General features: G+C 40.8%; 1 protein-coding gene across 2 annotated transcripts; it reads left to right on the forward strand.

Moving 5' to 3' along the window:
* Positions 1-1,314: 1,314 nt before the first annotated feature.
* Positions 1,315-18,805, forward strand: FAM241A (family with sequence similarity 241 member A). Of its 2 annotated transcripts, XM_054066014.1 has the most exons (3): positions 1,316-1,431; positions 11,486-11,655; positions 15,028-18,805. In XM_054066014.1, the coding sequence occupies exons 2-3, from the start codon at positions 11,557-11,559 to the stop codon at positions 15,271-15,273; spliced, it is 345 nt and encodes a 114-aa protein (XP_053921989.1). In that variant the 5' UTR covers positions 1,316-1,431; positions 11,486-11,556; the 3' UTR covers positions 15,274-18,805. The 2 variants fall into 2 exon arrangements, with proteins under 2 accessions (XP_053921991.1, XP_053921989.1); XM_054066016.1 differs by lacking the exon at positions 11,486-11,655 and having other exon boundaries at positions 1,315-1,431.
* Positions 18,806-25,062: the final 6,257 nt, after the last annotated feature.

A 25,062-nucleotide genomic window follows, 5' to 3' on the forward strand; every position in this document is an offset into this window, starting at 1 on the left:
TTCAGTGAAGAATTTTTTCCTGATGTCCAATCTGAACCTGCCCTGCCAAAACTTGAGGCCACAACCTCTCGTTCTATCTTCTGGGTTTGTTGTCACATTTCCTTCTTCCTGATGTGCTTTATCTTGTTTTAAAGAAAGAACGACCAGACCAGACAGCCTCAGAAGAGCAAAGCCAGTGTTTCTCTCCAGGGGAGAGCAGCAAAGCCAGATCTCATGGTGCCAAGAGGCTGCCAGCCAGGCGCTCATCCCCCGAGATACACCAAAAGGGAGAGGTGCTAAAATTAGTGCTTTATTAAAACACACAGTGTTTCCCAGTTTTAATAAAAGCTTGGGAAATCAGGCTGTCAAGGGGTGGACGGCGTTACTTTGATGTGCATCAAGCAGTTCTCAGGCCAAGGGCTGTTCCCTCCCAGCAGTGTGAAGGAAGAAATAAATCTTTATGTTAAGGGAATGAATCTCACCATCAAAGTGGAGAGGCATGGCACAGGTTGCCAAGGGAAGGTGTGGATGCCTCATCCCTGGAGGTGTTCAAGGCCAGGTTGGATGGGGCCTTGGGCAGCCTCATCTAGTGGGACATGTCCCTGCCCATGGCAAGGGGATTGGAACTAGATGACCTTTAAGGTCCCTTCCAACCAAACTAGTCTATGATTCTATGATTGTATGAATTAGCTTAAGTAATAACAATAAGAAGAATCAAATCTTGCCCAGCTTGCAGTAAGAAAGAATGTAATTGTAACAGGAGTTCAGCTTGTTTACTAGTTGAAACAAGCAACAAATCGAGTATTGTGTAACTTACTCTGACTGACGCTCCAAGCCAAGGAAAAGGCCAAATCAAAGAACAAATCTGAGATCACCAAGAAGACACAATGAGGAAGGAGCTAAGACAAAGAGCATCAGAGGATTCTGAAAACAGAAAGGAACTGTGTGTACATACAAAGAGGGTGATAAGATGTGATAATGAGTTCTATGTATGTTTAACCAATATTTCCCAGAATATGTAACCAATGTTTCCAGTAATCTATATGAATAGGTATGTTTAACCAGCACAAAAGTCCTGCAACCAGGCTCCATGGACACACATAAGGTGAAATAACTCCCTGTGTGTCCGATGTCGCATTAAAGAAATAGCTGCTTAATAATCAAATTGCCATTGATTACTGTGTTTGGCCTTTTCACGGCATTAAGCGGGATGCTCCCTCCCAGTAGCAGGATGCTCCCTCCCTGCAGCGGGATGCTCCCCCCGGCAGCGAGACACTCCCTCCCGGGGCCCCGCATCCCGCCGGTGCCGGGCACCGCCTCCTCGGTCCCCGCCCCGAGACGGTCCCGCCCCGCAGGCGGGGAGCGGAGGGAGCCATGGGCTCGCCGGCGGAGCTGCTGCCGCTCGGGGAACGTGAGTGGGGCGCGGGGGTGTCCAGGCGCCCGGAGGAGCAGGTGGGTGTCAGTGGGTCCCGGGGGGGCGCCTCCCGCCCTGTCCCCGCCGACAAGAGGGGGAAAACCTTCAGCGAACCTTTGGATTTTTCTCTGGCATTGCTTTGCCCGCTCCTGGGTAGCGCTCCATTGCGGCGGGACTTATGCAACCCAGACGAGCTGCGTGGGGTTCCGTCCGGGGGATGCTGGGGTATCCCTGCCCTCCTCCCCCCTTTCCGGGATGCTGGGGTATCTCTTCCCCCTACGTCTTCCCGGGATGCCGGGGTATTCCCCCCACCCCCGCCATCGTGGGATGGGATGCCGGGGTATCCCCCCGCTTCCGGGGATGCCGGGGTACCCCCCACTTCCCGGGATGTTAGGGTACCACCCCCCCTTCCCGGGATGTTGGGGTATGCCCCCCGGGTACCCGCCTGGCCCTCCTTATTCTCCCCGAAACGCTTAGTCCGCCTGGAAGAGCGTGGGAGCAGCTGTACAAGGGCTGTCCCTGCATAGCATCCACGTGGTTAATAGCTCTGTGCAATTAGTCGGGGTGTTGTTGCCATCCCCGGAATTCCCCAGTAATTCAGCACTCGGTCTTTCATTTAAAGATATATGCTTGTTTGCACGCATATTTTAAGCTTTCAGTATCGTCATTACTTACGAGATTGAATATACTGTAGTCGGAGGAAAAAAAAACAACTTTTTTTTTTTTTAACTTGTCTGCTTTCCTCAGGGTGTGCATATTTGTGGAGGCGGGCTTTTTGCTCAGGAAATTAAAGGAGCCGTGGACGTTTCCCCGTTGTTAGTTGTAAAATGGCTTTCCACGCACTCTGTTTTGCAGTGTTGTTTCCGTGCTTAGACATAGGCAGTGTTCTTAGTGCACCCTTACTGATGTTTCATTTAAACAAGAACACAATTTCTAAGTACTCAGTACTTCGATGTCGCGGTCCCCTGTGAACGCCTCGGGTGGTTAAGTAGGAGAAATGCACTAGCACTGATAACTTTGCAGGGACAGGGGGAGCTGCTGGAGTACATCCCAAACTGATTGTTGAATTTGTTAATTATTGCTGTTATTTGTTAATTATTTCCTATAAGATGGTTGTGACTGCACTCAATGAGAAGTGAGCCCTTTCACAGCTAGCGTAGCTTGATATTTGGAAGTGTCTGGTGGTACTTGCCTGGGAATTCACGCGGTGAACATTTACGTAAATTGGTGCATCTTCCTTCTCCATTTCTCTAAGAAAAAATGGGTCAGAGCAGGGCATGTATGTGAATGTAGAGAGGCACAGCAGTTCCCCTCTGTGTCCACAAACCCTTCTGCAGGATATTAGAGGAGAGCCAGAAATAGCCCCCGGTTGTAGTTATTGCCCTACTTCCTTGAAAAGAGAGGTGAAAAGTGGCGTCAAATTATCTCAGATGTTACCTGCTCTCAAATTGGTTGTAAGTCCTCCCTAGGAAGGGAGCTCCCTGCAGGTACCTGCCACTGCTGCTCTCTTAGCGATGATTGTGTTGGTGTGGTTTCAGGTGTGCGCTTAAGAACTGCTTTCCAGTGTTGCCTAAACACATTTTTGAAACACATTTTGGTAAAGGTACCACTTGGGTGGCCACAGGCATCTTTGGCAGAGAAAATCTCATCCCACTTTTCTCAGGCACAGGGAGTGACTGTGGCCCTTTCCGACAAGCTGGGTCATAATGTTAGGATAGAAAGGCAGAAATTTTAAACAGGCCATGAGGAAGAAAGAGAAGATCCTTCCTGTTTACTGGAAACGGTTCACTATCATAGTGTGGAGTACTTTTTCTGCATGCTGAGGTGCCAGCAGCTGGACAAAAAAAAACAGGTTTTGGAAATAAGGAATATCAATTGTCTTTACTTAATGTACGTATAGAATGTAAGTATTCTATATGACAACAGTATAAATAATCATAATTTGATAAATAAATAGGAGTATTTTATTTTTATGTGTAGGGAAGACTAAAGCTAGTTGAGGATTTAGCGATATGTACACTTGCTGCAAAGTTTGCCCCTTCTGCTCTCATAGAGGGTTTTTTGCGGAACCCTGCCATACCACCGTGCAGGAATCCTGTTTCCAGACTGGGTCCTTATGTGGAGTCCTTCTTGGAGGTCTAATGTTGTTGCTGTGTTTGCTGAAGGTGTTTGCACTGTTAACATAACTGCTGGTCCTCAGCCTGTATTTTCTTGTTTCATATTCTCAGTACTAGAAATACGTGCACTACCTTAGTGTTAACATGCAACGCAAAAGAAATGGGTCCAAATCTGCCTGGACGATGATGTAAATTCTTACTTCTCTCAGTTGGTTTGAAGTAAAGCTTTCATGAGAGCACATCCTCTGGCCTGTTTTGAGACTTTTTTTTTAGGTGAGGTTCTGGGGTTGACCTGGGTGTGATTTGTTTTTCCCCTTTTCTCCAAAATAAACTCAGTTTGTATTAAGATCACACCTAGTAATGTAATGATAAAATAATACCTTCCTGACAAGCAGGACCTAAATAATGTATACACCTTTTAATACTTGGAGAACTCTGTAGGAAATAAATCTATTTAATGCCAAACACTCTGGTTTTAATTTTCAGTTGAAGCTTATTATTATGTCAGTAAGGACATGCTTAATGAAATTACTGATGGGTAATTTTAATAGAATTGAAGGATAAGTTACTAAATATTAAAATGTTATACATAGCCTTTGGAATTCATTATTGTAATATGTTTCATTTACATGTGGAATTACCTACTTAAGTGATAAGATTTAAAAGCTGTACTGGATGATAACGTGATTAATATCCTTTATAGATTTGTCTGCAAGGATGAGTATAACCACACTTAGTTTTTGAAGCACTGCAGAACCTGGGTAGTTTCTCCCACCTCTCCTGCATTGCATTGCCGATGTTCACAAGTTGTGTGAAGACAGCAAAAGGATCAGCTGCTCCTGAAGCTGGGAAGTAGGTTGCCGCTTCAGCCTACGAGTTCGCAACTTTTTCATGACTGATTGTTACTAGTCAGACTCACAAGTTTTCCAGTTTTTTTAGCATTGCTAAAGTTAAGGACCTCAAATCTCCTTCCCTAACCCACTTTCAAAAATCGGTTAGCCTCTTTCATATTACTACAGTTTCAATTTCATCAACACCTATAAATTAAACCACAAAATAAAAATAGAAATGTGGAATGCTTGTGAGTGTGTAGTAATGAAAAGTAAAACAAAAGTCCTGCATTACAGTGAGGAATGAGATGATGTTAGCAGGGGACAACATCTGATGCATCCAGAGGGACCCTGAAGGCAAGCTGTGTTACTGCACATGGAGTTCCTGAAAGTTGTAGTTCTGTGGCTCTTCTGTATTGGAAATTGTCTGTCTGGGCTGTAGTGGATTTTAGTCTCTTTAAGTTAAAGGCAATGGCAAAATTCCCAGTTGCTTCAGTGTGCTGGTTTAGGATACGTAGAATCCAAAGTGCTGTCCGAGAGGTGAACTAAAACCGCTTCTCCTAGAAAATGTCTCAGTGCAGAGTTAATATGTGATACATGTATTGGTAAATAAATAAATTAGCTTAGACAATCACCTTTTCATTAATCTGAGTTGTTTTATTAATCTGGGATTTTTTATTATTATTTTAAGCAGTGTTTTATCTCGATAAATGGAGTATTTTATCTTCAAATAGACAGTTTCAGATTCAGAGAAGCAATTATAAAAGTTTTTTTTGTGTTTCCCACTGAGCATTACATTGAGTAGATACAAGTGTCTTGGCTAATTTCAAGCCCTGGACTTTTTGAACAAGTTTCCAATATCGGTAGTATTTCTTCAGAGCAGAAAGAATGAGCAAAACCACAACTGGAGGGTAATACCAACAGCCTTGTGATATCCCTCATGTAAATGTTTTATTGTTCATTGGACTGTAGCATGGATCTGTGCTGTGTTGCCTGGAATGGTATCATTTCAGTCATAAGTCAATAGAGGCCAAGAATGTTTTAAAGTAAACTTGTATGTGTGGAAACTGTAGTGCCTAAGGCTAGAAACCTCTTTCTAATTTATTCTGCACTGAAATAATCTGAAAATTGTTGGTTTCTACTGCTGATTTGTTTCCAAACCGAAACTAGTAATACCTGACAGGGAGAGCTTAATCCCAAATTTGTTCTGGCTCTACAAATGATTTAAAGCTACATAATAATACATGGTAATAACTTTTTTAAAAGCATTAGTGGGTTTTCTGAGGCTTAACAGCATTTGAAGAGAAACAAAAAACCCTTTCAGACATACCTGCACCTACACAATAATGTGCTGTGCTTGCATAGTGGGAAGATCCCATTATTCTTCCCACTTTTTTTCTTTTAAAAAGTATTCTGGAGAGAGAAGCAAATGGAAATTAACAGCTGTTGCTTTTCAGCAAGCCAGCACATTGATACATACCCAGGACTGCAAGCCTTTTAGTGGGTTAGGCTGACCAGTTTTAGTGGGGGAACCTTGATAAACAAAATCCTATGGAGATTAAGTGTTGCAGGTATAAGGAAAGGATGGATTAGAAATTGCTTTTGATCTGGTCTCTGTGTAAAATTGCAGCATGGATTGGGTCCCCAATTACAGGGATAGGGATTACTTAGGAGCATAAGGGAGAGTGCAGACAATAGCCTAAAACAGGAGAGAGAGGCAGCAGATTGTAGCATGAGGGCAGACAATTTTCCTCTCCCTCTGACCATCCTGAGTTGGGTTCTTGTCTGTGCCCCTTTCTCATTGGGTGCTGTATTAGTGGGGAAATCTACTCCTGAAATCATGGGACTCAAACATAGTTTATTGTGGGAAGCCTTTATTGCTCTTGAAGCCTTCTCTGCTCTGCACACGCCCAAGTTCAGTATCTGGAAGTTTTTTCATCTCCTTAACACAAAGCTGCTTCTGGTATTCCAAAGTTTGTTCCAGTAACTGTTGATCCTAAACCTGAGTTGCTGTAAGAGCTGACTAAAGGGAATACAGTACAGTTGCTTTGCTTACATGGTTGCTTGTTTCTATAGAAACGTCTTGTTTCTATTTTATAAATGGTGCTTAGGTTTTTACTATGAAATGAATGTTAACCTGATCTTTGTTTTGCAATTTTTTGTTTAAACTACCTCTTAAGTATGTCACTTTTGTTGGTAGCTGTTGTAAAGTACTTTTAGTACTAAGAATTTTTCTAGTTTTCTTGCATTGCTTTTTTTTCCCCAGAGAAATAAGTTGAACTTAGATTTTTCTCTGACTTGTTTTTCATCTGGAATGAAGTGTGATTTTTTTTTTTTTCTCATTTCCTAATCTATTAATCTTTTCATATTCAAATATCAGATTAAAATTAGCCTGGAGAAATGAACCCGTTGAGGCTTTTTTCTCCAGGCAGTTGAAATCAGTTTTATTGTCTTAATAGTCTGTTGGCTGAGTATCAAGATCTTGTTACCACTTACATTTACAAGGTCAAATATAAATTGTTAGCTTTATGCTAGCAAAGGATTTGAAGGGATACCATTCGCTTCCTGCTATAGTAGAAGAGGCAGAAAATTAGAAATGTTTGCAGTAACATTATTTGCCCTTCTTGAGCAAATTTTACGTTCTTTTAATTAAACGTAAGAAATCATTTTTAAGTATGAGAAAGCAGAGTGAAATCCTGGTCACGTGCCTGGTATTACTAGTAGTGAAACTGTAGTTTGCATATGTGGAGGAGCAGGAGGCAGATAGCCTGTGCCTGGCCAGCTTGTGAATCACATGGTGCCCTGAGACAGAGCAAGGCTCTTGTTCAGAGAAAGAGACCTCAGAATTTGCTGTTGGCGGCGAATCTCCCAAGCCTGTCCGTGGCATTACACTGGGCAGTCAGATGACCTAGTAGCGGCAAGGCTGGGTAATTAATTCCTCCAAAACTTACATTGCTGGCTACCTAGCTGTATCGGATATCTGTAGCTTTGTGTTGGCTGGTATGTGTCCTTTTCAGCACCCAGCAGAAGTTAGTCTCTTATTTTGGAGGCAAGCAAACTTGTGGTTTCTTCCATCCTGATCTCTGTCATCTGTTCACTTTCTTCTCCTGTTTTTGTGTAAGATTGAGCTTGAAGCGTTTTCAGTTTTAGTTTGCATCCTGTATAAAGGGATGACTTTGTGAGGCTCTTTTTTTAAACAATAATGTCCCAGCTTTCAAAAATATAGGATTATTTTTCGGTAGGTAAGCATGTTCCTAAAGTCACATCTCGGTGGCTTTTTTTGACATTTAAGCATCTGCAGGCTTCAGCTATCAAACATGCCACCTGTTCCCTGGAGTAAAAATAACCATGGCTGGAGTAAAGTAGATAATGAGCAGTTAAATGCTGCAGAGGAAACTTTTTACTGGAAAGAAAGCAAAACGTGCATATGGGTGTGTAAATATGATACCCCTGCGTTTGTTACACTTTTTTTAACGTCTCATTTAGATGTCATTAAAAACATGTTTGCTGCTATACTCAAAAGGTGTTTCTTTTCTATCTAATGTGGAAATAATTCTCATAAATGTTCCATTTATTTTTTCTTTCTTTTCTAGCTGTAAATGTGACCAGTTTTGGTCTGAGGCATGTTAAAAATTATTTGGAGACACTGCTACTTTTCCGTGTTGGAGTACTCCTCTGTCTCTTTGCCTTCTTTGCCTAGCAGCACTTTTTTGACTGGAAAATCACAAGCTTTCACATGGAGAGCAGTTATTTTCCCAGTCTCTTGGACTTTTCTCCTCCAATCTGAAGTTCACATTTGTGTAATGCCCTTCTGAGCAGTTGATGCAAGAAAAGAGAAACTGATAGACTTGTGCTCGGTCTGATGCTGTTATCAAGTTGAATGCAGGGTGGGAATTTTTTGGGTTGTCCGAGCAACAGAAGACTGTTGGGTTTTTTTCAAGGCATTAACCATGAAAAATAGGAAGAGGGATATTATTGGTTTGTTTTGAAGAATATTGTACTGTCAAAGTAGGTTTTGGGGGTTTTTATTTCCAATTCTGAATTTTTAGGTGGAACATGTGTTGCAACAGACCCCCAGCACAGATCAGTTGATAAAGACAGACGCTCTGGAGCCTGTAGGCCACAGGCCCTGGGAGGGAGTGAGACAAGAACTTTAACAAAGATTGCGGGCTTGATCGCGGGTACTTATTGTTGAATGGCAGGAAATTGTCGTTAAGTGAGGCAGAAGACCCTTTTGTATTAGCCAATACTGAGCTGCTTTTTGTAATATGTATGAGCCTAAATTAGCCGTAACTGGTATAAATATAAGTTAGCTGCACAATAAAGACGACATTTGCTTGCATCAAGCTGCGTCCCGTCTCTTAATCGCGGCAAACATGTTCATTATGTTCATCCACATCCTCCACCCACAGAGTAAAGGCCGATGAATTTCATCCACTTATTTCACTCAAGTCAGTTTCTTAGGATTTTTTTTCCACACATGCAAAAAAATCCCAAACCATACAAACGGTCTCAAGGTCCTTAAGCGAAATGTAGAAAACTCTGGACCAAGCTGCTGCTTCAACAATTGGTCTCAGCCTGAAAGTTGAGACCATAACTATGCCTGTTCTCCTCACAGCTACTGCATTGGTGAGGTTGCAGGGCTGACAAATGTTGTTGTCACTTTAGAGCCATTTAGTTTGTGGTCTTCCCAGGTAAATCATCCAGCCCACTGCTGACTTTCCTGGTAGCCCAACAGCACCTCACCCATCACTCTAGCTTTGTGGCAGGGTTGTGTGTGATGAAGCAGGGCTGTCTTTTTTCCAGGAGGCTGGCAGGAGGCACCACATGCAGCTCCTTGAGCAGCTTGGGTAGCTCCTTTCAGACCACTTTATTCTTTCCAGGGATGAGCCCTGGGAGGCCCAAGTTGTTCTGGCAGGAGTGGCAACCCTGAGTACACGGAGATTCACCTTCACACAGATGTTGTAGTACTTCATTGCAAATCTGCCACTTGCAGCAAATGTGGGGTGCCCTGAGCATGGGACCATCACTTAATGAAGGAAGTGCTGCAGCAGCAGCTATGCTGTGCTCCTAGGAGAAGCTGCAGGGACTTCCAGGGAGAGTTTGTTGGCAACGCTGTGTGAGGACATCATTGGTACTGCCGTTCAGTGAGCTAGGGTTGCTGATAGCAGAAAAAAGAAATGCTGAATCTGTGCTTCCATGCTTTCTTTGATTAGCCATAAGAAAATAACTTCCCAAGCGTATTGGGCATGTTCGTACCCCCTTTGGATGCATTTGTGTTCTGCATTCTCTAAGGGCTTGGCAAAGTTCTTTGGTGTGATCTGTAAACGGTCTAGGGCAGAAACGGTGTGCTCCTAGCAGTTTGAGGGAATAAGACTGTGACCTGGCCATGTTATAATTAGGAGATGCAGACACCGTTCATCCTGAATGGATTGTGAAAAGTTCAGTGCTAACTTTCTGTTTCTTTCATAAAGAGTAGCATGTGAATCATTGCAAAGATGGTTTCTTTGGGAAGGGCATGTTCTGATGGCATCTCATGTTTCTCTGAACAGTCAAAGCACCCTTGATGGTAAGGGGGTAAGCAAGAAAAAGTTCCTTCTGTCAGACTGGTGTGGAATGGCCTCCAATCGTGACTTACCATACGCTTTCCTGACTTGCCATATGCCTTTTCCATACGCTTTAGGCAGCAGTGAGTTTGAGTGAATGTGGTGGAAGATTGACACCAGCAAGGGTAGTTAGTGGTCAGAACATGTGTAATATTGTGTGTTGTGTTAATGATGAACATAACTGGTAAAGCCACATCTGCATGTTCATTGGGTTCAAGAGGCTGAGTTGACTTCACCTTCTCTGTTGTTTTGATGTTAGTCCAGGAAAACCTTAGAGAGCACCTCGTCGTTCTCCTTAAACCTTCCAAGCCCTAAGCCTTTTGGCCAGACAGCTGGGGAAATTTGGTTACCAAGTTTCAAACTCTGAAAAACTTCACTACTGGATCTTTAAATACTGATTTTTCTGCTAGTAAACACTGGGAGGCAGCGGGCAATGGCTTTGCTGGTGAAAATATGCCATTTTGAAGGAGGAGGGAGAGGTTTTATAATACCAAACATCTGAAAAGACAAGAGAAAACTGGGTGCTTGATGAGAACCTTCCGATACTGCAGTAGGCTTGTGAAGAACATTGTTTGGACATACGTACTGAGCAACAGGACACCTTCCCTTTTGTTCCATATGATAACTCTATTTTAATTTTAAATAATTTAAGTCAAAAATAGAAACCAAATATGAAATGGAATATGGAGTAATTCAATCAGCTCTGGAGCCCTCAGCACAGGAAAGACAGACCTTTCTTTCCTGTGCTGAGGGCTCCAGAGCTGATTGAATCCAGGTCCAGAGCAGGGCCAAGAAAATGATCTGATGGGTGGAGCACCTCTCCAGTAGGAACAGGAGAGATGGTTGCTGTTGTTCAACCTGGAGAAGAGAAGGCTCTGAGGAGACCTTATTGAGGCCTTTCAGTACTTAAAGGGGTCCTGTAAGAGACACAGGGACAGACTTTTTGGCAAAGCCTTTTGCAATAGGACAAGAGGTAATGATTTTCTACTAAAAGAGGGTAGATTTAGTCTGAGGAAGAAATTTTTACTGAGGGTGGTGAAACACTGGAACAGGTTCCTCAGGGAGGCAGTAGGAGCCTCATCTCTGGAAACATTCAAGGTCTGATTGGACTGAGCTCTTAGCAACCTGATACAGTTAGATATCCCTGCTCACTGCAGCGGGGGTGAACCAGGTGACCTTTAATGGTCCCTTCCAATCCAAACTAGTCTATGATTCTGTGAAATATTTATTACGTTTAAAAAAAAAAAATGTACTATGTGAAAGTGTTTACAGAATAAGGTATGAAAAGGAAATTGAGGAAGTGAAATAATACACAGTTATACATTTGCATAACAAAATCTTCTAGTATAATTTGCTTAGATAAGCAATAAAGGCCATTGATGATCCCAGTATGTCTAAAGTAAAATCACTTATCTTTAAAATTCATTTAAATGACGTTAAGGAGTAACTCATTACAGCAATTTGATAAGAAACATTAGGTTAGGAAATTAATATTCTCTCAACTCCTCTGAATTTCTTCTTTGCTTCTGTTTTTCAAAGAGCGAGAAAAGGAAAACAAATTACTGCAGATGACGTAGACCTCTCTTACGTTCCCTCCTGCATTGTGGGAAATGAATTCTGGGGGTGCCCCCTGCATAGTACCTGTTCGCTATGAAGAGAAGAGCTGCCGTAAAGGACTTGAAGGCATGCTTTCTCTGGGGCAAGTGCAGGTAAAGAAATTCCCTCTGCTCCCTCTTGATAGACAAAAAATTCTTAAAAGATATGAAGCCAAGGCTGGGTTGCTGATTTTTAAAACTAGCAACTTTGAAAGAGAAACTTCTGCTTTTAAATGAGGAAGCTCTCTTTTGTTGGGAGGTTGGGGCTGCTCAGAAGGAGTACATCCTCCTACTGCATTTTTCTGTTATGGTGGTGTAGCTAAGCTTCAGGCTGATTCAGCAAGAGTTAGTATGAAAATAGTTCTATGGGAGTTAAGATTCACCGGGGAACTGTGTGCTTGAAGACAGCCAATTTCTAAAAATGTTTAGAAATGTACTTTTTGGGGAAAAAGAAACTATTTGATTCTAATGGTTTGAAAGCTGCTGGCACATATGTGGGTATGTATGCTGTTTTACTGTCACCCTGAAAATTATTGAGAGAACTTCTAGTGGTACTGCCAATGCTTATTTAGTATCTTATAGCAACTTGGAGTATGTGACATTACTGGGTTTTGCCCTAATGGTTCAATTTTAGCTTTACCTCAGAAGAAACTTAAATTGTCCAGCATGTGAAATATTACACAATGGTAAACAAAAAAAATGTGGCATCTGTGTTTTATGGCTGATCATCTGTTTTGAGCTTCACTTGGGTTTTGCTGAGTTGCCTGAAGCAAGACATACTCAGCCTGAATTAAGTGAAGCAGACTTTGAAATCTTGAGAATTTCCATGATGATTCTGAAAGTTTATGTAAGCTCTTGCAAATACTTGGAAAATAACTTGGCGCTTGTTTTGTAATTAAACACACCCTTGTCAGCCTCTGTGCCTGGAATTTTGCTTTGCATAATTGCTTCAGGGATTTGTGAACCTCCCCATGTTTGAGAAGTGTGAGTGAGATAAAGTCTTGCTTAAAAAAAACCGCCATCATAAATAAAGAAGACCTAGACAACCTAAGTAAAGTGGAATTTGTTCTGTTACCCTGCTTAAGAGACTGTGCAACTTCTCACTGTTAGCTTATCAAACAGAAAGAGGCTGATGGGGAAATCCCGGGTCTTGCAGCTTCCTCATTCCATGAGAGACATCAGGGTGGACACACAGATTTTGTCTTGCTTAGCTGGCCTGGTGAGACGGAGCTCATGGAAATGTGCCTGCTGGCAGCCTCTTTGCAAAGTGCTTCACTCCGCTTGCTCTGTGCCAAGGTTTCCAGCACGTTGCAGAGTACCATTAAAAATCCAGAAACAAACAAGTGATTATCTTGTTTTTCCCTTCCTGGTTGCACTTGCTGCTGGCTCAAAGCCTAAGCTACTTTGCTAGAAAATGTAATAATTTCTCCTGCACATGTTTACTGTATCTCTCAGAAGTGTTCTCTGCCCCACTTGATCCCCTCCACCATTATCCCATAGGCATGTGCTTCCTTGTGGTCTCTGCATGCAGGAAGCAAATAAATATATTTTCCCTTCACAGCCTGTCCTTTCTCTTTTCCCTAATTGTTGTGATCAATATACTGCTTAGGCTAATTGTCTCCCTTTGCCCTTTGGGAGTAGAGGGATGAAAGTTCCTGTAATAACATTGTGTTCCTGGGATGGTAAGCACCCTGCCCTGCTGAGTCCGCAGGGGCTCAGAAGAGGCTCTGCCTTTCTTGAAGAGACTAATCTTGAAACACTGGGATTAAACAGGAGTCAACATTTCTTTGAATTAAATAAAGCACAATTAAAGTCAAAATGCTGAAAATGGGAGTTTCTGTATCCAGTGAGGGGGAGAAAATGACCTGGGCCTGAGAAGTGAGGTGAAAACAAGCAGGAGGGTGGCTGTCAGTTCATAATCTCCAGTACCGTAGTTCTCCATGTTCAGGCTCTTCTGTAGAACTGCAGAAAAATTAAATACAATTCCTTACTATTTAGGCTTCCTGCATCCTTTCCTTTCTGGGATTCAGTACCGAAGCTTGAACCAAAATCTTTATGAATAAGCAAATATACAAATACCCAAGCACAGACAGCTGAGAGACTGCATAGGTTTTGTTATTTTGTGGTTTTTTTCAGTAGCAGCTGTGGTTCTTTACCCAACTTTCATTCAGACAAAAGATTTTTCATTGTTGCCTGAAAGTAATGCTAGCTTCCTTTGGTCTTTGCCGGATGTTTTTCTGTGGGAATTAACTTTATCACTTGTTGTCTAGCAGAGAGCCTGGCACTGCTGTGAAGGGAATTTCTGTTTGTCCACCAAGACCATGCCAGAGATGCAGAATAACTTTCATCCTTGAAGGCAGAACTAAAGATACGTTTGCTTTGAATCCAGGAGTAGACTAATTGCACACAGAGTTTACAGGCAATTTGTTGGACCTATTGATCAGTTGGCTGAAATATTGATGAGTAGCTGCTGCATATGTTTCCATTAGATGATTTTTAAGGTCCCTTCCAACCCAAACCATTCTATGATTCTGTGATTCATTGCTGCCTAACAGAAGGATTGGAATACTCACATTCATCATCTTGAAAGTGTGCTCACCCTGTCGTAGCCAAACACAAGACAAGAAGGTTTTGTGCAAAGAATCTCTGGATGCTGGGGAAGGAGTGGTGGGATTTCAATCTCTAGTTACAGTTTACAGATTGAAACAGTCACATGTTTTCTGCAGTGATAGTTAAACATGGCATCTTAATCTAAAAATATGCTTCTGCCTTCCTATATGTTTGCCCAATCATTTTTCTTCTGGGGAAAAGTGCAGAACTTGTTTCCCCTCCCCTTTGCTTCTTTGTACCACCATTTTGCATCTGTATGGTCCTTGGGTCTGTGTTCCTTTGCCTGACTTTCACAGCTTTCTGTGCCAACATCAGGGATCTGCCAACATCATCTGCCTTTTTCCAGATCGAATCCCATGCCTCTCTTTCAGTGGTGATAGTAGCCCTTCAGTTCTCTATGCTTTGGTGTGAAAAACTTTATAGTTCGTGCTTAATAGTTTTGTATCATTCTTGTCGTCCTGAAGATATTCCGTAAATAATATGTAAGTCATCTACTTCAGTCAAATCTCCTCCATGAAATTACAGGCCTGTAATTCCATTTTGGTTTTTCTGGCACCCACATTGCACAGACAGGTAAGATGTACGACCTACAGGAGAGTTTTACCCATCTACAGTGGCATCTAGAAGGGAGAAATGTTGTCATGTTTCTAGTATCACTTCAGATGTCCCAAGTTTGGATAAGCGAGTGTCATCCTTAATGTTGTACTCAAGTCACAAGCTACATAACATTTTCAATTTCTCAGTTTAAAGAATAGCTTTATTGCCTGTATGTCTTGTTTTTACACATTCAAATAGAAACAGTTGAGAATTCTTAAGAATCACAATAATAAGAACTGATTGTACAATGTATTTCATAATTTTGTCTTCTGTCTGCAGGTCCAGCAAGAACAAAGAAATCACGCTACAGAACCTGTAATAGATGACTATAAAAAGATGGGGACACTGTTTGGCGGACTAAACAAAAGCCTTATTAGAATAGGCTTCACAAGGATGTACTTTGGAGAACGAATAGTGGAACCTGTGATAATTATATTCTTCTGGGTTATGCTCTGGTTTCTTGGCCTACAAGCTCTTGGACTGGTTGCTGTTCTGTGCCTTGTCATTATTTATGTACAACAGTAAAATTTTACAGATGATGTTCGGATTATGTATTTTGACTCTGTCACTATGTCAGTGGACTTATGTATTTAAGTAAATGGGTGGCATATCAAAAGCTGCAGTGCTTCAAATTGCATTTTGCTAAACTTCCACCCCTTTGTGGTGAGGAGCATTAAAATTATGCATTTTAAGCAAAGGCAGCAGTGCCCTATTAGATCTTTAAAGGGCAAAAAAAGGACATATTTGTAATATAATGGTATCCAATGTACTGTTTTCTGCACTCTTGGGGCCTTAGTCCAAGGATTGTCCCTCTGCCCTGCAATGTTTTTGCTTTGTATATTGAGAATTTCCTGTGTGTTTTTAAAAGGACACAATGTGAGTGTCCCGTGTCACTGTTGGGGGGCTCGTATGCTGTTTGTTCACTAAATCTGCATAATTTGCTAGTTTTTTGCCAAAAAGGTAAACCTGCACAAAGGAGGTTTGCTAACAAACCCACAATGACAAATGTTCATAAGGTAAATAAAACTTCCCGACACAAAAGCATGTTTGGTTAAAGTAGTTTATAGAAAGTTTTCCCTCAAGGAATAACCTGTGCCAGCACAATGTGTTTATACTAATATTAACGACTTCACAGAAGGGTTCAGCTGTTGTTTCGGAGGAATCTCAGTCCTGTATTGGCCAAATGGTCTAACCTGGCTTTGCCTTGTTTTATGGAAATACACTCAGCTCCTGCTGCTATTTTTCTGGTTTTGGTTTTTGGTTGTTTTTTTTTTTTTATAGTGCTTTTTCCCCCAGCCCTCCTTCTGAAGACAAATATTTGGATAATTCACGGGCTTCATAGGTAGTTACAGGTGCAGTACTGGAGAGTTGCCATTCCAGGCAGCAATGCTAGAGTATTGTCCAGTTTCCTCGGGATTGTGTGTGAAGTGGCTAAACAACCAGATAGATATCAGACCAGATCTCTTAATGCTTCCCTAATTTGCTGCAATGTGGACCCTATACCAGCTGGAAGCGTTGCTTACACATGCAAATCGGACCCCATGCAAGGCAAGAATGTAGTTGAATTGAGGTGGTCATTTTATTTAGTAGTCTTAGCTGGTTAATTTTCATGCATATCTATAGGTGCATGTCATGGGTAACACAAATTGGAGAATAGGATGTATGCATTCAAGAGCAGGTGTAAAATTTTCTCTGGCTCACCAGGAGCCACGCCAGGGGTATACTGAATATTTCCATGTTGAAAGTGCTCATTTAAGGAAAAACAGTAAAATGAGACAGGATTTTCACTAAGTAGGCTGCCAATTTAATATTTGCAGTACATTACATTTAGTAATAAACTTAATTGCAAAATTGACTTAATCTACAGCAGAGTGAAATTACACATTTACTTAAAGAAATGTAATGGAAGATGTGAAATTTACAGAAAACTCTTTAACCTTTTGCGGTGTCTTTTCCTAAACATTTTTATACTGGCAGAGATCGACAATAGATTAGTTGAAAATACTGGCTTATCCAAAGACTTCAGAAGTTAAGGGGAACTTCTCTATGATCCCAGTCCTGCAATGGGATTCTCAAGGCTGATTTTGTGCCTCTGTGGATCATATGGGTTGTTGGGCTCTGGTTCCAGGACCCTTAGCCCCAGTTCATACAAACTTTCCAAACTTCAAAATAAGTCAAATAATTCTTATTTAGAGCAGTTATTGAAGGTCCAGCTCCTTTAAAGTCTTTATGTGCCTAAATGCCATCTGTAGGTATGTCTCTGCTTCTACCGTGAATGCATATTTACCTCCCAAGGGGCCAGGTCTTGCCTCCAGATCTTCAGATGACCTTGACTGTGGATCCAACAGATTCTGCTGAACCAGCAGGACTGCAGGGAAGTGGGCCCATGGCCCAGATGTGTGTTTACATAGCAACCTGTGTACACTGGCACCTGATTAAATGGTTATGCTGATGACAGGGAAATGTTTGGGGAACTATTCCTGAATACAGGAGTTTGCTGTTCACAGCTGGAAGTCCCAAAGCAAACAGCAAGTACAGGCTGAACTCAGCAGTAGGAGCTCTACTCACAAGTGCCTAGGGGTAAACTCTGGTTTTGTTTCGAGTCTGTTAGAAAGCAGAATATCTGTTTACACCTTTGCATATTTGTATAACTATAATGGTGGGTTCATGTGTATTCTCCTGTATAAGGGCTGTACTACAAAAGCATCTTGTCATAAAAAAAAAAATAAAACCCAAAACCTTCCTTTCTTCCCACAGTCAAGTTACTGTTCAGAGGATCTCATCCAATTCTTTTCATCCTGTAAGAAAAAGTGTCCCTGTAATACCTTGTTGCAGTAGTTCTCTAGTATGAAACACTGTGCTGTGAGATGGAATTTAGTGTTTCTTGAAGTGGTGATTTTGCTCTCTACATCAGGAATGGGGAACAGTGAACCAAGGGTGTGACTGCTGAGTTCAGTAAAAGAAATTGTTTATATGCATGTAACCTTTTATTATGCGCATATGTATGACTATGTCACTCATGAAGTCATTTCAGTTGTTCTTTTGATGTTGATGTTTATATAAATGTACTCTAGGGAAAGGTAGCTTCTGAACTAAGATTGTGTACAGTTAATGTTCTGTATGGTTCTCTTGAGGGTAACTTACTACATCTTGTCCTTCATGGAAGCTTTTCGTTTTTAAAACTCTGAAAAAAAAAAAAAATCCCTCCTTATGAGTTAGGTTGACTGAAAAGGAAAAAGAAAAGCAATATATTGCATGGAAAATACCCCTTGCCTCTTTGGTTTCATACATTCCATTGTGTTTAAGAATTTGCACCAAGTCATCCGTCCTAGTTCTGTTCTACTGCTATTCTATTGACCTGTCATTTGCAGGAAAGGAAAGAGGAGTTAAGGAAAAAAGGGGACTGGGATAGAATCAGACATAAAGAGTAAAAGATGGACTGCATTAAAAGATTGCAAAGGTGTCTAAAGAGTGAGGGGAGAATGAGTGAACAGTCCCTGCACTGTGTTCTTCCTTCCATCCAGTTGTAGTTCCAAGGCAGAGGAAACACCAAGTGTTCAAAGGATGTCCCTAGCTAAAAAGCAAAAGGTTAATTTTTTAAAAAAAGACAATTTCACTTTTGTCTATTTAGTAAAAATTGATAATGTTAATTTATATTGTTGTATATGATTATTATTCTTGGTAGAGCTGAAAGCACCTTTATGCGTCTGTGAGTAGGCATGTATGAAGGAATTACATCCCTTAAATCTGTGTTAAACAACAAATTATGTAATTCCTGTTGGTCAGTGTAGCATATTGAAAGTTTTTTATATAACCTCTGTTTTTAAAGGATGGACTCTTCAGTACTGTTTCACACCTGCGAAATGCATAAATGTTTGAACTACTGTGTAGAGAGAAGGCACTCTACACATAGGAGTATCTTGGAGAACTCTGTTTGCACTGGAAAATCATCACATGGAAGCTGTTCATATAAAAAGGAGAAATCATATTTCTTAAAAACTCTGTATTAAATGAATCCTATGGAAAGCACTTTGTTATTCTTTCTAATAAAAAGTATTGTCATCAATGAGAACTGTGAATTCTTTGTGGGGCTTTTTTCAAAGTTACTTGACCCCTTTCAGAACTTCATGGTAGGCCCAGATGAAATTGGGCAGTATCCAGATATCCACTGGAATCAGTTAACTTGCAGCTAGGGTAGAAATAACTGCAGTAATGAATAAACTGCATCGAGTCTTTGTGGTTGAGTATGCAGTAAGTTACACTAAATTTAAAAAAAAAAAGAAAAGTAGAGCTAGATGTTAACAAATGGTAATGTTGTAGTGTAAAGTAGCTTTTATTCCATTGCATATCTATTTTACATCCAGAGCAGCCTCTGAAGGAACCAGACATAAATTAATTCTTTAAAGTGACAGTTGCTGTGCCACAGAAGGGTTTGGGAGTTTTTATTTGGTTTATTTTAAATATGCGTAGAACAGCATATGGTTCAAAACAAATCCATTTCATATCAGTCATTCTTTTTTTTCTGCAGGTCACAAGAATGTTCCTTCTACTACATCCAACAGAGACTGAAATGTATCTGTGTTGCTCAGGATGCACCCTGAGTTAAGCAGTACAGGTTTTCCAAAAGTAGCAAAGTTGAATTTTGATCCTTCATACTCATATTGGTGATTGTGCACAAAATAAGTAAGGCTCACTGCTCGAATAATTTCAGACCTTCAGGTTTTATTCCTGATAAAATATCTTGGTCAGGCCTTTTATAAGGTGCATGCAAATTCTAGAATAACCCGGCTTTGACTCTTGTCTGATGCTTTCCATCCTGTGCTTGGCTCTTCAGTTTTGAAAATTTATATCTTAGCCTCTCCCCTCTGCCAGAACCAACAGCTTCATCCCCTTTTGACTTTACACCTTTCACTCCATAGTGTTGCCTTCTCTAAGGCTGTTCATTAGAACAGTCTGTCTCTGTGCCAAGGGCTTGGGCTTTTTCATCATTCAATCTTCTTAAAAGCTGCTGAGACAGAAAATCTATTTTCAGTTGGATATTTTGTTTGTTTTACTGGGTGTCTGCTTAACCCTAAAGAAGAGGAAATTAAGGAGAGGATTTAAAAAAATAAGCGTATGTTGGATAGTCACTTCTTTTTGCAGTGCTTACCTGTTGGTTTAGATTTTGGTCACCAAACTGTGATTCGCGGTTGCCAAAGGTCCAAGAGAGTATGGCAGCAGTGTAGGGTAAAGAACTGTTGGTAGGTAGATGGGTCAAGCAGCATGTGACTTAGGGCTGTTTCAAGCTTACACAGACTGCTGACTTTCCTGCCAACCCCTCAGATTCTTCTGAGAGTGTCTCCAAATGCATATAAAATCATCAATATTCGTTCTGTAGACACTGAGCTTTCATCTGTTTTGCACAGAGGAACCAAAAGGGAATGAGGAAAAGGGGATTTGAATTTAGAAGAGTTTTTAACTTGTGTGTAAGCTTTTTGCCCTTTAAAATTTTAGTCTTGTACTACGGAGATAATGTTCTTGTGCCTGGTATGCAGTTTTCAGAAGTCCTTATATCAACCCCAGCGTAACAGACTGCCTGTCTCCACACAGCCGAGCACTCACATAACTGTCTTTTACTTCTTGTTAAAGAGTGAAAATATACACTGGCACACTGTGGTCATGTCCTCCTCCTAGTAAGATTAGGAAAAGTATGATGACGCCGTTTTCCTGAGAGAACAAACATTTCTGTGCCTCTAAGCTTACTTCAGTAACTCTCAATCTTCTGTTGCAGAGAGGAAAAGATAATTTAAGAGTCTATTGCCCATTTTTGATACTTGGTAGATAAGAGAACCAAAGGTATGCAAATGTTTGATTAAAATTTTTTTTCATTTTAATTCCTAGTTTCTTCATTCCATCTGTGATTACAGAGATAAGAAAGTATTTGTCTGAGCTGTTAGCAATAGAGTTAGCTTGGCTCTTACTTAACAAATTCTTATCACAAGGTCTTCAACAGGTACGTACAAATTGCTCTTAACAAGCCTCTTTTTTCAGCTGTCCTTCACAGTCTTTATATTTCCTTCTTCTAATGCATTAGATAGCCTAGCTGGTTTTGTGTTTTTTTCTTAAAATACGTGGTTTTGGGAGAGTCCATCCCTTGCCATGCATATACCTCAGGGGAGATAGGACTGCTGGACAATTTAGAGTTTTGACCCTGCACTCAGCATGCGTTTTGTCATTGTTGAGACCTGCCTGTATCGTTAGCTGGGCATTACCAGCTAGGGGGGATTTCTGTGATAAGAAGCAGGCAGGTTTTAAAGTATAGTTAAGATTTGAGATTAATACAATTTACTTGCTTACTGGTGGCTACGCTGCAGTTTCCCAGGAGACTAACCCATGCATTGTAATGACAGTTTTTCAAGGAATTCTAGAAAATAAGTTAAAGACGCCAGGAAAAGAATTAAGGTCTTTTGTAGTAACTCTATTCTGCCATTAATGCTCTTTTCTTCCATTGTTACTCAGAAAAAAAAAAATTCAATTTTTAAATCCTTCCCTTAAATTTCAAGACTTAGTAGTACAGATCCTTTTTGATGCTACACTTTTTCCACCTTTTCTGAATGCTCCCTTTATTTTTTCCCCTCCAAATCCTTATGTAATACAGACAGTAGAGGAAAAATAAAATTGTAGCTGTTCCCAGCTTGAAAGCATGCACTTGCAGTGCAATGGTAGTTCAGGCTGATTTTTTCTTGCTAGGTGTTTCAGAGGTCACCTGGCGAAACTCAGAAACCATCAGCTCTGCTTCTGTATCATCATGTATGTTGTTTCTTCTTATTTGTTTTGATGAGTAACATTTAAAAGAAGGTTTCTGATGGAGCTTGTTTAGGCCTAGTGCTGCATCCTATGTAACCTCCACTTCCTAAAGGAAGAATTTGTCCTGCATGCCCGATTGCACTGATTTCACATAAAGTCCCCAGTGTCTAGTGTTGTTTTTTTCACTTTTATATTCAACAAACATGAGAATTAATTTTTGTCTCCTGAGCAGCGTTGAGCTATGACATTTTCCATCTTGATATTTTTGCAATATGTTTTTTTTTTCAATCCCATTGTTGGTCTTGCTGAAAGCTCATTAGATGCTGCTGTTGATGAGGCATAGAGGGGAGCAGTCCTGCGCTTTCTAGTCCGAGTGTGTGTCACCTCTGTGTCAGCCGGGCATTCAAGGTGCATTTGCATCAAGGCTTACACCATGCTGTGTTTAAAACAAACCTGAATTCTGGCTTTTCTGTACTCCAGGAAAAAGCCCACCAGGACTGAAGTCACCTGCATCTCTAATGACCTTAAACAAGAGTTGGACGCTACCTCTCCTCTTTCCCTGTGCCAGTGTCTGAGCAAAGATAATTTTGGCTCTTAGAGGACTGTAAAGCCTTTGCCTAGGTTTTTGCTGATGGTTTAGGAGAAATTCTTTCCCAAGTCGGTAGTTTCATGGACTAAAATAGAACTGTAAACTTGAAAAACAAAGTGTAGGCTTCTGCCTTTCTCCCTTGGGATTTTTTATAAGAAGTGCACAGAATTGTTTCTCAAATAAATAAGTAGCATTTGAACTATTCTTTCATAAAATGAAAACACCATGAGTCTTTAAATAACACTTCTCATTCCACCTCCTGGGATACCCTGGGGTTGCCATATGTCTAACACCTGCCTGAAGAGCTGTGCTATGGCTCCTTCTCTAGTGGTGGCTGTGTTTCAGCTGAATGTGTGGGGGTCTCCTGTGTGTTTCTGAATCAACACTGTTTCGTTTCTGAATTCTGAAAAGCCTTTTATCTTGAAGGAGAAATTGAGCTTACTGTATCAAAGAAGGCACAGAGCACGAGAGTTCATGCCATTATTACTGCAAAAAGCACTGAAGCACCGCAATGAAAAATTTAGCAGTTGATAGTACCATGCTTTGTGTTGATTACCTTTGTTCATCTCTTCCTGCTTCAATGATTTTATTAACAGCAAAAAATTTGCAAAACCATTCTAGTGTTGTGGTTCAGAACTGTGTCGTATCTGTTATCTTCCCTTCTGGATAATGAGCTACCACAGGCAAAAAATTAATTAAACCGTGTGTTTGTTTGTTTTACAAGTGTCCTCTTCATATTCTGCTAGTAGGATTATACACATGAATGGAAACTACTGTACTATTTAGAACATTTGCACTACAAAACTCTGTTTGAAATGTCTTCACAGAGGATTTTTTAAAAAATACTCCATGCAAAATCTTAATTTATGCAGGATCTTATTTCTTGAAACATAGGTCCTTCACCTTACACCTCTGGGAAAGGGCTGCCTCCTTCCTTGAGCTGTGCATAGCATTTCCTCTGACTCCCATTCTGGCCCCTTGACCAGCTCTAAGTATGAGGTTGTGCACTTCTTTATGGAACTGTTCTTTTGAAGTGTCTTAGAGATGCAGACGATCACATGAAGATGGAAATGAATTATCAAATGACTTTAAGGATGACAGAGAGGAACATTCAGTGATGAAAAGTGGCAACATCAGAAAGCCAATAGGCTTGTACGAGGGCTCTAAACTTGTCATTTTAGAACACAATCAGTTGTTGATGACTTAAAATAGGACTCAAACTGACTACTGAGCTCTGGGTGGCCTTAAGTACTATTGGTTGCATAACTGAACTGAGCTTTCATTTGGTTTGTGTGTGTCAGCTGTGTTGTCTATGGTCTCCCAAAGGATTTCCAGTTCTTCCCCAGCAGCATGCAGCTTGCACATACACGAGCCAAACAGATTAGTCCTGAAGACAAGTCTTTTATAGTGCTTCTTTGCATCAGTTCAATCACTATTTCCTCCAAAAATTGTTTCAGAGCATTTTTTGGATGCATTTGAACTCAACGTGCTAAAGCACATTCCTGGTTGATCCTAGAAAAACCATTTCTGTTCCTCAGAGGGGCTCTCTGCTTGTTTGTGGTAAGTGCAGAGCGGGAACCATGTGTTATTTGCGTAATAGAAAGCCTGTCCTTATACACAATACTAGTTAAAGCGTAATGTGAGTTCACATAGTGATAGGAAGAGGGGGAATGGCTTCAAACTAGAGGAGGGAAGATTTATACTAGACATTAGGAAGATATTTTTCACAATGAGCATTGTGAGGCACTGGCACGGGTTGCCCAGGGGAGGTGTGGCTGCCCCATCCCTGGAGGTGTTCAAGGCCAGGCTGGATGGGGCCTTGGGCAGCCTGGTCTGGTGGGACGTGTCCCTGCCCATGGCTGTGATTTCTTAGAGACATATATTTTTGATAACTGATTTCATAGCCAGGAGAAATGTGGCAGATCTAGCTTTTCTGTAAATCGGTATTTATACAGTATGACAAGAAAAAGGGTAATAACTCAAACCGAGACAAAGGAAACAAATAAAAGCTGTCAGACTGGGAGATTTTTTTTATCGGAGAATTCTTCACAGTAGGATCTGTACACCTGTCTTACTTACATTTGTGGTAGTGATGGTAGCATAAGTATTAGGCGTGTAATAAGTTTACAGAAACAGTAGGAAGGATTGTGGAAGAATTCATCATCATTAAGGCCTGGAGCTAAAAAAAGGTGATGGTGGGGAGGAGCGAGTAAATGTCATAGGATGATGTGCAAGATCATGTAGTTCTGAATTCGTAAGAAGGCACTCTAAGGGCTCATCTTTTGAAAGTGATAAAGGAGGATAGCTGGAGTTTTAGCTGAACACAGAATAAACAGAAGCCAAGAATAAGATGTGACTGTCAGAAAATATAATCCTGCGATGTTTTGGACAATATATTTTTTACTGTAGATGTGCAACAGCTCATAGCTTTGCACTGAATTTGGGGCTTTTTTATCTATATATAGCTAAAAATAACAATCTGGTAAAGGATGATCTCATTTCAATGAAAATCTTATGGAAGCTGGCTTGTTTGTTAAAATAAAAAGCATAGGGAAAAAAACTAAGTGAAAAGATCTCATTCTCTGAAAAGTAATTAGGTTAAAACTATCTGTTAGTAATTTTAGTGCAGATATTAGGTAAAATTTCAAACCCTTGTTTTAAGACTCTGAAGCAGTAGCATCAGGGACAACAAGAACTGTAACCGCTTTTAAGATAAAGCTTGATTGTTTCCAGAAGAGATGCTATGGGATGGTTGCCTGCAAGAGGGGAATATTGCACTCTGGCTTTGAAGTAGATTTCTGTTTTCAGTTCTCTGCTACATCTACAACTGAAAACTGAGCTGGGAGATTTGCTTGCACTCTTCCAGAAGCATCAGTGCAGGGGCCACATTAAGTAGTATGCAGAGATTGCCTTCTTGCTCGTTTCCTTTGTTGTGGTTG

This window comes from Cuculus canorus, chromosome 4, assembly GCF_017976375.1.
Source record: "Cuculus canorus isolate bCucCan1 chromosome 4, bCucCan1.pri, whole genome shotgun sequence".
NCBI classification, from domain to species: domain Eukaryota; kingdom Metazoa; phylum Chordata; class Aves; order Cuculiformes; family Cuculidae; genus Cuculus; species Cuculus canorus.

Excerpts from the sequence above, each read along its gene's own strand:
- FAM241A (XM_054066014.1), top strand. The coding sequence starts at position 11,557 with ATGAATTCTGGGGGTGCCCCCTGCATAGTACCTGTTCGCTATGAAGAG. Across the intron at positions 11,656-15,027 it reads TTTCTCTGGGGCAAGTGCAG|GTCCAGCAAGAACAAAGAAA; the intron begins GTAAAGAAATTC and ends TTCTGTCTGCAG.